This window comes from Ptychodera flava, chromosome 13 (genome assembly GCF_041260155.1).
Source record: "Ptychodera flava strain L36383 chromosome 13, AS_Pfla_20210202, whole genome shotgun sequence".
Taxonomy (NCBI): Eukaryota; Metazoa; Hemichordata; class Enteropneusta; family Ptychoderidae; genus Ptychodera; species Ptychodera flava.
This window is the reverse complement of record NC_091940.1, coordinates 11702036-11717333: the sequence shown is the minus strand read 5'-3', so window position 1 is coordinate 11717333 and position 15298 is coordinate 11702036. Positions and strand designations below refer to the sequence as shown.

The 15298-nt window shown below is 37.1% G+C and overlaps 1 protein-coding gene across 1 annotated transcript; it reads right to left on the bottom strand.

The window, feature by feature from the left end:
* Positions 1–1371: 1371 nt before the first annotated feature.
* LOC139147415 (uncharacterized) lies at positions 1372–15273 on the bottom strand. The gene is made up of 18 exons (XM_070718511.1): positions 15050–15273; positions 14187–14340; positions 11758–11880; positions 11202–11276; positions 10482–10576; positions 9808–9918; positions 8614–8703; positions 8300–8336; positions 7463–7590; positions 7191–7302; positions 6265–6341; positions 6078–6144; positions 5404–5498; positions 5075–5148; positions 4330–4568; positions 3463–3631; positions 3046–3119; positions 1372–2795 (listed from the first exon to the last, which is right to left on the bottom strand). The coding sequence occupies exons 2-18, from the start codon at positions 14281–14283 to the stop codon at positions 2740–2742; spliced, it is 1719 nt and encodes a 572-aa protein (XP_070574612.1). The 5' UTR covers positions 14284–14340; positions 15050–15273; the 3' UTR covers positions 1372–2739.
* Between the last annotated feature and the right edge of the window lie 25 nt (positions 15274–15298).

The following is a 15298-nucleotide window of genomic DNA, read 5'->3' as shown; positions in this document are numbered from 1 at the left end:
CAAGCGCGTTTTGTTATATATATCACCGATATGGACTTTGTTCATCAACCTTATCCGTTAATCTCATATCGCCAAGAATCGATAACAGAAACCAGAAAAAAAATCACAATGATTTATTTCTCAAAGAATTCTGGCTATTCACTCGAGTGGATCATTGTCGTCCTAACCTTCTAAAAGAAATGAAATCAGTTCGTTTTTAATGGCTGATTATTATGTGTCTGGCAAGATGATCATGTTTGAAAGCGGCACTGCATGCAGTTTTACCATTATTGTAGATCATATTGCCGTGCCTTGCGAATCAAAAATTTTAAACACGATTGGAACTCATTTGGGATAATTGGATCTTCATATTTTTCAACTTTCTCAAAAGTGTTAGGTGCCCTTTAGTTGAATGTTGCAATATTAAAAACTACTCATAAAAAATTGTGTAACTTAAAAAGAAAAGCAGATGAGCTTACATTTGCAGATTAAACCAACAGGAATCCACTCTCCAATTATCCCAAATTAGTTCCTACTATTTTTAGAGACTTTAATCAAATATGGTCACATGATATACCCTTAAATTATAAATAAACCACCTCAATCGAAGGGTTTACAACGAGATTTTGACAAGTTCACCGTGACGACATACAGGCACGAACGATGGAGTGTACTGCAAGGAAATTAAGTGGTATATCTATAGATCTGTTGGTTTATTACTTCAATCTGCAGCAAAGTGCGAATACAACTATTACACCGTTAGTTTCGAGACTAGGCCCATTCAGATCGTGGTGTGTCGATATACCGGTCCCTTTCAGGCCCATGAATATGTGTAATATTGAAACATTTAAATATTCACTGACATTTGAAAGTATGCAATGCGTCCTAACTAATTTGAGTCAATTCGTGCTTTTTTCACTACGCCACAACGATTATCGTAGACGGCACACCCAAGCATAGCAGTGCATAATTGCGCTCAGTGAGCGCTTTCACTATCGTTCGTATCAGTTCACGATACTTAAACCTTGAGCCAAATTATTTTGTTCAATGTGCAGACAACAAAAAGGGCAACGAGTAGTGTAAGCGAATGCGTGTATTGTTGTATGTTTATGTTATATTTTCTCATATATGTACTTCTACAAACCAGTCTCTTGCAAACACAAACTTTTGCAAAAATTGGGAAATTTTTATTGTTCCTGGTATATGAAAAAACAAGGGGCTTCGTGTTTACCATAAACTTTTATTTGTGAGCGTTGAGTGAAAGGAAGACCGAGTTATTGTGCTCGGCTACGTTCATTCTTGGTTTCGTGTCACCATTCCTGACCCATAGACGTTAATGGTCAATGTGTTGTCCTTTATTCCTATGGTAATAATGGCTATCACAAACCTTAGTGTTTGACGTGTTGATTCATTTAGAAATGGCTATGTCATAGCTACTTCTAAATGTATCAAACACTCGTCATAATCATGAGTGGGCTACAGTTGGGTATAATAATGTATGACATTTATTTATAAATTCATCTATTTACAAACTTAATTACGGGGAAAATCACTGTAAATGATGTTATAACACTCAGACAAAGTCTGTTGACTCGAGTCTCCATCCTTACCACTAAGTCATGTTCTATCGGCACATATACACAGACAGAATCCTAGGCGAGAATTCAAATGAAAACGTTCAACAATGATGTGAATTCCAATTTTTGGATAATGTAGGAAAATAAACCGCTTAAAATATGTTTTATCAAATAATACACAAAGTTACGCCAACACACGGTAAGTCACTTGCCTGTTTGTCTATGATACAATGAGAATTGTTCCTACAGATATGTTATGTCAGATATATATATAGTGCCTCAACGCCGCTCACACTTTGCATCTTGCATTCGGTATAAAATACAGAGTGATTAATTTTACCCCTGACCTTTACTACTGGCCCTATAAGTGTGTTAACTGTTTTCGCTTCCGTCACAACTACTGCGGTACAGCTGCAAAGAGAAGGATTTCATGGCAATAAAAATATCCTGCAAATATATGATATCAATATTTTCCGTTGTGGCAGAATTTTTCAAAATGTCGATTCTTTATCAAACATAAATGAGTTGAAACTTTTCGATGTTTTACAAGATGATGATGATGATGATGATGATGATGATGATGATGATGATGATGATGATGATGGTTGTTGTGGAACGATGATGGCGGCAGAGACATCGAAGATGATGATGATGATGATGATGATGATGATGATGATGATGGTTGTTGTGGAACGATGATGGCGGCAGAGACATCGAAGATGATGATGATGATGATGATGATGATGATGATGAAAAGTAGACGAAGACTGAAAATTCTCTCACGCTAGACCATGCGTAGGAATCTTCATTATTTTAATTTTAAGATCTGTTCATCCCGCTCAGTAAGCTGTTAATAATTACGCAGTTAATATCGATATATTGTCGATATATTATTTTTTAGACCAGACTCGCATTAAAATGATTAGGCTAATGCTGAAAGAGTATGAAAAAACAAATCTCAATGAAAAATTGTGAAGTTATGCATCATATTACTTTCTAAAATGCTGGAGTTGGAGTGTGTATGTGCTTTTTTCCTTTTGTTCATATATTTCCAGCAAAAACTGACTTTTAATCTACTATATAATGGTGTTTTTGTAAATAAGAAAAGAATTGCAAATTTGTCTTTTCCCAGGATAGAGAAAACCCAAAAATAGCTGTTGCCTTTCAGGTGATGATGACCCGGTCACAGCAGCATTTTTTCAAGCTCCAGTAGGAGATCATATTCGTCACGTTCAACATCTACAATTTGGGAGAGAAGAAAAAAAACAATTTAAGCGTAATATGAAAATAATTAGGAAACATTTATGAATATGGTACTAATTCACATAATAATATTTGGATCTCACTTTAAGCATCTTTCCGAAATATTCCACAAAGCAAGCGCCAATATTCTTTATGTGTGAAATTACAATCACAGCGTTATCTATGTGAACTCTCGCGTTTATGTTTCTTTTCCTTTGTTTTTCGCAGACATATTGTAAGTATCTACCTTCTCTCCTGATATCACGTTCCCTTCTAGTTTGCTGATTGACTTGTTTCATCTTGGTGAAGTCGAAATTGTACCTGGGTATAAATTAATACCAACACTTTGGATATTCTCTTTAAGCAAATTAACTAGTGTCTGAAACAAAAAATCATCAATTTCTTCATGATATTAGAGAGAGGTTCTTGGAATACCACCATAATGCGTTTTCCTTTGATTTGCTCTGCTTTGCCTTTCAAATTTTGAATAGCCAACATATATTGTATAGTCTTGTTCAGAGCATGAACATTTTGTTTAAAGCCACACTGTCGGTATTATGAATGCAATTTCATAAGTAATCGACACAACTTCATTAATGTTGTGTTATCAGAATTTCATAAGAATAATTTGTATCACAGACACGATAGGTAGTTCTTAACCTACCCGTACTTGCCGATGGTTACTGAGACACAGCCAGCGGGATTTTGTCTGTAGCTAGCTTCCAATTGTTGGCACACTTGATCGTCAAGTAATCGCCACTGTTCACTGTCATCTTTCCATTTCCAGCAGGTTACTTTTTCTTTTCCCGAACTTACTGCAGCTGGTGCAGCCCCTGAAAAGAAAGTCCCGAGTCGAAATAAGTGGTGTAAACTTTTTACGGCGCTATACTAGTGTAGAGAAATTTAAGGAGTCAAACAGACCGACACATGTAGGCAGACACGGACGGGTAGACCTATTGACGGAAAGCTAGACATTATATGCATTAAGATATCTACTGACCCTAAAGACTCTAACACGGACTAACACTTAATCAGTTCATACTGCGACGGACTTTACAGAGTGCTTGCTAATTCATTCACATTTTGACAAGTCCTAAGCATACCGTGTATGCTACCTTACAAACAATCCAAACTTCTAGCATATCCTTTTTCATTCGTTACTGCCCTATAGAGAAACGCACGTTTGGTTAACTGAGAGAGACTGGAAAGACTTTTATCATTAGAAGCCGCTCGGCATTATAGATTACAGAGTATTAAACCAGTCAATAGACCATACGTGTGATTCGTGTCATGAACCTGGTACACAGCCCTCAGGTCAGGGTTAGTAGCGACTTCATAGGGTTATTATGATGGTGTACCTGTGAGACAGGTCTCTACACGATGGTGTAAGAATTTTACCGTCTACAGTACAATATGAAGATGTGATAGGGTCTTTATATTGTGCATAACTGATACGTTTGACGGCTGACCGTTCATTCTTAGACTGTAAAACAAATCCTCAAAGGTCTTCAAAACAAGACATTCAACCTACCGATATCTTTTTCCAGTATTTCACGATTTTTCTGTGCCTTTAGCTTTTCGGTGAACTTCGGTAACGTCGGAGGTGGCGGCAAAACTTGCACGGCTCCGGCAGGAGTTTTCCGACCACTCTCTATAGCCAATAACGTTGGGGGCGCTTTTGCTACTGTTGATTTCGGTATACTTCCACTGTCGTCTATTTCAACCAACTTCGGCGTTGCAGTACTCACTATTGAGGGCGTTGCTCCACTTCTGATAAGACAAGAAGAATCTATATTTTGCGTTTGCTTTACTTATTTACAAATCTGTAGAAACGATGCTTCGGGTCGATTGTAGACATATCTGCTGATGAATTTTTATTCGTGTATAAACTTCACTTTCAAAAACGAGAAGAAATTGAATATAACAAGCTCTGCTTTAACGAAGGGATGCAACTCCGGGGTGCCTTATAAGATTGTCTAGTGAAGAAAATCTGAAAACACTTGCAGTTTCTGATTTAATGTAATCTGTAACCCTTTTTATCATTTTTAACATCGAGGAACGTTGCTTTCAGAAACGAAAATAACAATACTATATTCCCATATTCATATTTGTGTCTACGGTTACCGCAAACAAAGACTAAGTACTACTAAATGAATTGACGATTGGTTCAACTTCTTCCCTTCGTTCCATAGTCTATCCAACTTCTGTTCCCTTAAAGATTTGTCGCTCTCAATTTCCAAAATGTGTTAGTGTTGAAGATAAATCAGTGACTTTACCCTATTACTCTTAGATCATAGCTGCCTTCATATCCGAAACGATAGTCTGCCTTGACACCACTCGGCCACCGTACCTACAAACAAAGCATTTTCAATATTGATTTACATGTAAGATTATGTTTCACAAGTAGTTGGAGGACTCTAGTACTTTAAAACCGGTAAGTTTACCGTCAACTCTTTGTATCCCAAACTATACGAATAAAGTCATTTTAATAGTTATTAGAGTTGGTATCCGTACAATTTTTTGCATTTCGTTTCAAATGATAAATAACACCGATCATTCGTACCGAAAATGCACAAAACTTTCGCTCATATTATTTGAAACTGACCTGCACCAAGCCCTTTTTAGCTCCTGTATGCACTCTATAGACAAATCCTATGTTGCTTGGACCACCGTCCTGGTTATCCCATTTCCAATCTTTACCTGAGTCAAGTAACAACCGTGTAATTAAAACATTTCAAATAACAAGTTGTCAAATCTGTGAGACTTTCATCAACTTTATAAAATCAACATGAACCTACCATCCAAGCAATGATAATGGTATTACTGAAGAAACCGATACTAAAGCCCCATTTCTGCAATTTTTTTTCCGAAATTTGTTATCGAATGCAACTTATGTAAAAGTGATTCCCGGAGTTTAACCATGGTACGTTTTTTTCAAACATAAGTGGCGAACCCACGACTTAGATTTGAACAACTTAATATTTTCGAGTCGTAACTCAAATATGGCGGCACAAATATACACGTAACCACCTGAAGTTAATCGACCGAATCAATTACCAAGGACTAAAATTTTGACACTTTTAGAGACAATGTTGCCGCGGCTACATAACAGGAATCCGGAACATCTCTCCGGAGATTGGCTGATATATATTTTGTGAGTAAAACGCAAAAAATTTACAACTAAAGGGGATTTTAAATGTATTGGACTGATAGAGTCACATGGTTCATCTCAGTTCGTCAGGTATTTAAGTACGGAGCCCATGACGACTTATTACATACCTCTTTGAACTCGCACTCCGACTTTGATATCCTCGCCCGGTTTCAAAATACGTGGTTCATCAACAGTCTGAAAATTATCAAAGAAAAGCAGAGACGGCATAAACATTTCCCTTGTTTCATTGTATGTATGTACATTTAACATTAATTTAATAAGGTACGAAATGGTTGAAGGAGAATGTCATATTACCTTAAGATCTCGTTTACCCTCCGCTCCCCATCTGTATTTGTTGTCGTCCCCGTGGTCCCATTCAACGTGTACCCAACCTGGAACGTTAAATTGTACAATTGAAACTAATGGAACGCTTTTACAAACTTTTCTTTTTTTAATTTTGTGGAAATAAGTGCGCATATCACCATGATTTGATAACATTGCAGAGACGATAAATTGAGCCGCCATATTGATTGCATAATGTTGTCCTTTATTTACATTCGAATAAAATAGTAATAGTTTGTCAAAAGAGTGTTACATATTTTAAAGGGCCATTATTTGTAACTTTTGACCATTTTTTACCTCGGCAAATTCCATGTTGGAGGCTCATATTTGTTGCAAAATATTGTTTTACGAAGAAACAAACATGATTTGTGATGTTATAGCCACATAAAACTGCTAATTTTTGTTCAAACGTGTTGCCCTTCCGAGCTCGTTTGTTGACGTCTGGCATGCTCAGCGTGCTGGGGAGAACGCAGATATGGTGACGCCGCGATCACGCCAGATGTACAAGTTCACGTTTATTGCGGGATGAAAACAACATTGCGTCATGGATTGCCAGACATCTGGCTACGCAACGTGCTCGGACAATGGACTACGACGTAAGTGCCGGGCATAAGTAATGAATATTTATTTTGAAATTGCTGTAAATGGCTCGCGCAGGTGCAGAAGAATGCCTACGTTGCAATCCGCGTGTCAACAGAGTTTGTATTTCTGTCCGGACAAAAATTGAAATTTTCGTTGTAAAATCACATGTTATTTAGTTGTAGGGCACGTAATGTTTCCGAATAATATGCGATTCTCTGTTATTTGACAGGCTATTCAACATAACTCAGTGATCATTTCAATCAAAACTAACGGAAAAATCGCAAGAAGATACAGCTAATGGAACTTTAACCGTTTACCTTCTTTATCATGTTCAATTACTGTTCCAACCCCATTTTTATCTTGGTCCTTCCATTTCCAATCTTTTCCGCGTCTTATCCTACTTCCTAGCGGCGGTAACCCTTCAAGTTCCTGTCACGGATAGATAAACAGAATGTAAGAATTTTCAAATCTGTACATTCGCTACGTGATGATTAGACTGGTCACAGAGGATTTATCTAAAAGACAACAGACGTTCGTTTATGTCTGCATACATGTATGAGCCATCCTGATTGGTGAACACTTAACTTACCCTATTCCCCATTCCCATCATACCCATCAACATTCCCATCATGGCCTGTGCTTCCGCTTCTTCTACAGCTTCGCCAAGGGCTTTCATAAATTCACGCATCACCAACAGAGAACATAGATTCTCCATGTCTGCAAAATTGTCACAGAACATTACACAATCAGTTCATTTCACTCCACTTCATTATGATTTTACTGGTACAAGTTTGTCTGCGGAATCACAACAATGTGACTGCTTATGATTTTACCAGTATGGACAAAGGCAGCCCTAATTTATTTTCGAAAAAAGTTTATTCATTTTAAAAATCGTACATCTTTTACAGCGACGTTGAAATCGGTGTCATAATGCCATAGCCTGATTGGCTGTAGGTTGTCATGGAAAAGTGAATAAACGTTGTTAGAAATCAAAACAAAATAACGTCAAGAGTTGTCACTAGTACCAGTAGTTGGGAACCGTGCGCTACCTCCCCGTTAATGCCAGCCAAGAATAATGGAACCTATGAACAACAGCTTATAAAGGGCCATTCAAAATTCCTGGGTCCATTTTGCGTTTGGCAATTACTTAAACGTTAGTTTTGATGATTATATATCTTTAAGTGGTGACCTTCATGGTAGTAATTCATTAATACTACACATGGTGGGTAGAAAATGAGAATTCAAAGAATTTGCCTACTCGTTAAATCTTCATTTCGTTCGTTCAGCAATGCCCTTCTCATGCCCGATTGACGCAACTGACATGTCAGTCGAGTTGTTGAAACGGAGACATGTGTGATATGTTTGTGCAATACTGACAACCGTAAAAATTTAACACGTTTATATTGTCGATGAAAACTTTGCTTACCGTCTGCAAATTTGGCGGCAAATCGAATCAGTAGCACCTGTTGGTAAGACCATATCGACAGATTACACTCAACGCCCCGTATTTATTGTTTATCTTCTAAACATTGTATGGCCAATTGCTCACCATTTTAAGACTAGTTGGTGTTTTTGACCTGCAGTGACATCTAATGCAATTTACGAGGTGCACAGATGTATGCAAATGAGACAATGTATAAGCAGTGAGGTTCTGATAATATGATAGGTTCGAGCAAGTCCACTAATTAAAGTATGGCCAATTGATGAAACAGTTTAAACTACACTATATTATTTACCAACCTGTCTTTTAAAGAAAGTGCTCAGTTCTTCAACGTTGTCGACAACGACGAACATACCATTGGTAAGTTTGGCAATCGCCCCGAGCAGTTCCTTAGATCGGTAAAAAGAATGTACGAAATCTAGTTAATTCTCGATCGTATTCGAACTCACAACGTACGGTGCCTATAGCGAAGACATCGCCGTCAAAACTGCTTTAAAAATAAATCCCAATCTTTAAAACAGAAACTGGTCTAAGTTGTTACAATTTTCTGACCGTGACTCCTCCATACGCTGTAGAGGTCATAAAGCATCCACACATACCCGCTATATCACATATAGTACATAAACTTAATCCACCTGAAAGCTGATGGCTGGCACAAGACAGAATAGATATCCCATATGGGCCACCACAGTAGCGAATTTCCCCATTTTAAAACATTCAGCTACACGAATCCTCTTGACAGGTGTTAGGTCAATGTCAGCTTGACTACTCATCAAGTTTCGTATGATCAAGTCCACGGAAATTTTAGTTATGATGAAAATAGCGCCCCTAGAGGTGTTTATGCAGAAATCATGCTAATTTTCATGATTTTTATGGGCAATATACTCCCTCCAGCATCATAAAATGCTACAGCCATCTTTCACAACACTCTGCATTTTGACTCAGGTACACAGTCACTTATCTTTACAAAAATACTTCCAATCAAAGTTCTAACCAAACAATCACCAATGCGAGGTATCAAAACTCAAAGGTCTGCTCTACCTTTCACCCAAACTATACCCGGAAGTGAATTACAGGTCTTTTGCCAACCGGGCTTCACGTTATGACAAGGACTAAAATCATCAAGCAAATGAAAATAACTATTTGAAAGATAATTGATCGAAGCGACGATATGCAGTCGTTTCATATGGGGTAATAACACTTTCACAAAACCGTTCACCTACAGTTTATAATTGTGTACCACGTTGCCTATTTGTGTATGTGTGTACTGTTGTTACAAATTATTTTTACAGTCAATTAAATTATTGTATGATAAAGCTGTCAATTTCTTATTTTCCTTTCAATCTAATTATTTAAATGTTACAGCAAGGAATCAATTAAAATTATAAACACACTTAAAATTCACTAATCAGTAGAATCTTGTTGTTTAAATTTTAATGTTTATATAGCTAAGCATTGCAGCACCATTTCACATAGACAACCATGCTACTTACCGGATCACATTCACCGCATCCAACACATGCGATAGGTATTGGATGAGGAAGTCCAACTTCTTTATATCCTGGACCAAATGCTGCAGCTGCTTTTAAGACTTGTATTTTTGCCTGTATGGATCGAAGTATAGAATATATGACTCATTTTCTTTCTTTTTTCACGTTCTGTCTCCATTGTAACCAAGTTGGTAAAATATGATATAAAATATAAGATCTAAGCAGTGAAGTTGATCGATTTCTTTATTTATTGACTCGCTTTGTGTTGTAATTATATCAACGTTTGAGTAAAATAGTCCACGATCCGACTATAGTTGAAATGTGCTGGTAACACTGCGAGTATTGACTTATTTACATTTATACACACAGGAAAACCTTTAATGATTCAATTTTTGGTCAAAACGTTTTGATATCTTAATATCATACACAAAAACGTAAAAAATATGACATATGTATTTATTTTATATTTCTTAAGATTGTCGTACCCCCTATTCACAATGTTAACTTCCCCAAACATCTGGTTATAGTCTTAGATCTGGAAAATGTGTGGATCTAAATTATCTTTTTTAAGCACTGTCGTATAATTTTCATGAAGCCTTCGAAAAAGAGCACACTTTAACAGTATCGCTCTTAAATTTACACTGAAGGCAACTCGAATGCCAAAATTTCCACCTTACCTCGTCTGACTCGCCGTTCTCGTCTGTCGGTATACCATCTGTCATCAAGATTACTCTGGGAGTTATCCGCCTCCCAGATATTTGGAGAACGCCACCTGCCGACCAAAGCAAGCGAATGTTTCGAGTGTGTCCATACACACGAGATCTCATCGGAACGATGTTGTATCGGTTTACAATGAAACACGACAGTTCCTCAAGTGTGGGAGTAAGTAATTAAGGTTAAGTGACTGACGGCGACGAAAACTGTCCATGATTGACTTTTTTTGCGTTTCTAGTAATGACATTGTAATCTTATATATGTATTGCATTACGGGTATGTGAGGTCGATTTATGTGATTTCACATGAATAACTTTGAAATAGGCAAATATTTCTTAATCGTCCAGTACTGAACCTGGAGTCTCTTAAATTTCACTGTTTTAATCATGTAAAAAGGACGACTGGTTATCAAAGCAGCTGACTGGGCAAAACGTCTCAATGCCATATATTGTCGGGTACATTCAAATTATAGTAATCAACCTTCATATTAGCCAGTGATCAGTCGTTTAATATAGGAAAAATTTGCAAAAATACGTTTTTACGATAATATCCCCTAAAATGAGTTTACATTTTTATGAAATAATGTCAACTACCAGAGGTGTGCTATCGGAGGATCCCGATGGTGCCTGGATTTTTGGCTCGAAGCACATTGAGTAAAATATTATGTATTATTCACAACCTACCGTTCTGAAGAATCTCCTCCATCGCTTTCATCAGTCCAGCAAACATAGGGGTGCGTCCCCCGGCCTGCAAGCCCGCTGCGATAGAAACCATAAATGTGGTTAGCATTACACAAAGTATTTCCTTATAGTCAGTTCACATTGGTCAAATAACGTCATAACAGACGTGCGTGTGGTGATTCAAGACTATGGGTGGACGTATACTACACGTATATTCCATGTGTACCGAAGGCACTTGGTGTATAGCGATGACATTTTGCAAAATAGAGTTATGTTATACGAGTGATTGAGATCAAGCACTTTCTAAATCTACAGAGAATTGCGTTGATTTCAATCATTTATCGCGCTATCATGGCGGGAAATTAGAGTGGCTGTGTGAAAATTCCTCCCAGCTACAATCCATGACACGCCATAAGGAATCACTCGATCCTTGTACTGGATACACCAGATATCATAGCACGAGAGCAGTACGGACAGTGTCGATGCTGAAACACAACTACTGTTTAGCTACTTCGACTGGCACAGTTTATTGAACACCACAACAGAGCTCCCTACGTACCTGCAGCCCGTTTCACTTTGTCGTATTGATTCGTTAGGGGCTGTACAATTCTTTCGTTTTTACCAAACTCCACAACAGCCACATTTTCCTTCAGGCTGCATTCGCGAGCTGTGACTTCCACACCTAATCGAAAATGAGAACAATTAAATGCTTCTTCTTCTTTTGTTATTATTATTAGCCTTTATTTAACCTTTTTAAACTGTTGAGCCGTTGGCTCTTCTAAAACAGTGTCGAGTAAAACAAAATTTACACAATTTACATTTAAAAAAAACACAGAAAGAAAATTGTACAGAAAAATTCAAAAATTTTAAAAACACTGAAAGTACAAAAAACCCTAAAAAAAAAAAGCGAGATGATCCTAACTACTAAGAAAAAACGGTACATGCAATTTCTTTAGAACGATTGAAGTGCTAGATTTAATCGCTCAGAATTGGACTCCTGTTGATTGACTTCAGAAACAGCGTTTGACCTTGTAAATCACAATATATTGCCGCAAAAACTTTAACTGTATGAGTGTTCCAACAAAACTGTTCTTTTCCTTGCATCATATTTTAACAATAGATCCCAGTCAGTTAGCTTTAATGGGACCCTGAGTGATGCTCTTCCACTTAGTGTTGGTGCCCCTCAGGACTCAATTCTATAGGCCCTCTTTTCTTCCTCCTTTTTATTAATGATCTTCCCCGAGCTTTAGAAAATTCAGAAATCAATATGTATGCTGACGACAAAGTGGCATGAGCGGTGGGCCACAATATCCAAGAACTTGAAACTAAGCTGAATGGTAACATGAAATCCATTTTAGCTGTTTTTGTAATAATAACATGAGTATAAATTCAGAAAAGACCAAGGTGGTGATAATAATTGGAACCTCCCTGTAAAAATCTAGAATAGACAAATGTATAAAAGTTGTGCGTAATGACGAGCAGTTTGAATGTTGTAAGCAAGGAAAGCTTTTAGATCTGTCAATTGATGATACTTTGACTTGGGATATATATGTCTGTAAAATATGTAGTAAGGTTGCTTTTAAGCTGCAGCAGCTGTTGACCAGTTATAATTGTTTCACTTACCACATTGTGATTATTGTTCGAACATATGGGGTCATTGTTCAACCATTCTTTTATCTCGTATTGAAAGACGGCAGAAATTTGTTGCTAGAGTGATTAGATCAAGATTGTAATACTCCAAGTCATGTTTTATTTATATCCTTAAGGTGGTTGTCTATTCGTGAAAGTTTTTTTAATGAATCAGTGTTAAGTACAAAGTTATGAAAGTTATGAATAATTTTGCCCCTGATTAAATGAATGTATTTAAAGGTAAGCAGATCCACAAACGCAATACCAGTCTGCAAAGAGAGAAAATTTTATATTCCAGGGCACAGAACCCAATTTGTAAAAGAAGTTTTATCTACAACGGAGTAAAAATATGGAATGCTTTGCCCGGAGAGATTCTTACTTATCCTAGCGCCAGGTTTTCTAAACCTTTGTTAGTGTATACCAAGTATTGTTAATTTTATAATTTAGGTAGTATTAGGTTCTGAATATTCACTGAAGATAGATATTTGCTTGAGACTGAGAAATGTTCGTTTCTGGTGGATAAAGAATAAATTATTCTGAACTAATTTAGATAAACAGGTTTAACGAAATAAATTGACGTTGCATGAAATTACATGTATCATGGGTAAAACGTTATTCGTCTGACTAGATTAGACTTATTATCTTTCTTTGGCGTGTTTGAGTACAGCTTGCAGCCGTGTATTGTCATTGTCATAGTGATAACACTTTACGAGTGTCTAAAAATCGATCTTACGTTAGTCATTTCTTGTTATGTTCCCATCAGTGCAAATTCGAAGTAACGTTGTGCACAGAAGCCTTCAAGCATTGTATTTTCGATTCGCGTGTGTACTACAAGCAAATTTGTCGTTAGAAAATTACTGCACAGACATGTAATTTCGGATTCCACATCTTAATTTCGAGATTCTCGTCAAATTCGTTTTGAACTCGACTGAAATTACGATAAACAGACAAGGAAAAATAGTATTTAGATGTATAAATGACAAACAGAAAAAGTTTATAGAGGAAATAGAATTGAAGAATTTTCACTTTCACTTTTGAAATCTACCAGAGGAGCGCCCTCTATGTGATAGTCTTAAAACTGGGCTCTACGTAATATTTTGCATGATAATATCATGAGGCAATGGTTATAGCAATACAAAATGTAATCAGTCTGTATTTTGTGAAAATGTTTGTGATGCTTACGTCAGCAACTCGTCGAAAATCACGCCAGGCTATATTGCTTCCATTTTTGGTTTGCATGTAAACAAATGCATACCGTACATACAAGTAAATATCTCGGTTGTCATAAAAACAATCTGGCATGAAAAGGATTAAAAAGATGAAATCTTTTAACAGAAATAACATTTTGATTGTTCTCACCATGGAGAAAACTATCCACAGCTTTCTTCAGCTCTCTTAATCCTCGTCCGGCCATACTGCCAGAGGTGTCCAAACATAATACAGTGTCCAGCGGCATTTTGGCCTATCACCAATGTTGCAAACTCCAAATGCCGTGGTCACGTTACAGTAGACCCTGCGCAGAGGTCAGTTATTGATTTAGTTACAGATAAACACTTATCGTGACACAGCCATCTAAATAGGCTCTCAGAGCAAATGAAATTATTCTATTATACTGCTTAACAGTAGCAAAATAATGATTCTGGATCCATCTTCTGACCAAGATATACTAGTAATATCTTATTTAATACTGCTAGTACGTCCGACTACGTGTTTAAATGGGATACAAACAGACAGGCCAAAAAAATGACGATGGCCCTCAGTTCACACGCATGGATACAGTATTGTGGTAGCTTCATTGCCAGTCACGCTCCTGAACTTTGCTCATTATTCGACTTGGGCACAGGGTTTCACCCAATGAACTCTCAGACAAGCGTCGAGTTCAGATATAGGATTCCCCAGAGTGAAATTTCCCGTATCTAAGTAAAACTGAAACTGACATGAAACGTTTCCCTATTCGCTGTGGCGATCCGGAAGAAAACAATAGACACTCTATGGCGCAAGGTTCTGCCACTTCCGGGTAGCTGTATTAAGTCATAACGCAATAAATGAATATTGTTAAACTATGGCCATTACGATGAAACAGCAAAATGAATCCATTACTTCAGTTATACAGATGTAAACTAAATTGATCTACATGTATGGCATGTGAGCAAAGAAATCAGCAAACATCTCTTAGCTTTCTTTTTGCTTGTACATTGTTACATGTCATATGACCTACTTACCTATTCGCGTCAAACCACACAAAATTTACTCCCGCACAGCCTCACATCGGGTGAACGTAAATTATACGGATCTTAATATCACTTGAACAAGTGAATAGCTTCTTGAATCTTGAATTTGAATCTTACAGGCATAAGACCTAGTACCTCGATCGAATTATAGTCTTACGTGTAGTGTAGTGTAGTGTAAAGGGCGATGATGTCAACGGTAACTCCATATATGGCATAAGGGCACAGAGTTCGTGGAATTCA

Excerpts from the sequence above, each read along its gene's own strand:
- LOC139147415 (XM_070718511.1), bottom strand. The coding sequence starts at position 14,283 with ATGCCGCTGGACACTGTATTATGTTTGGACACCTCTGGCAGTATGGCC. Across the intron at positions 11,277-11,757 it reads CAAAGTGAAACGGGCTGCAG|CGGGCTTGCAGGCCGGGGGA; the intron begins GTACGTAGGGAG and ends TTTCTATCGCAG. Across the intron at positions 8,704-9,807 it reads GATGCGGTGAATGTGATCCG|GAACTGCTCGGGGCGATTGC; the intron begins GTAAGTAGCATG and ends TACCGATCTAAG.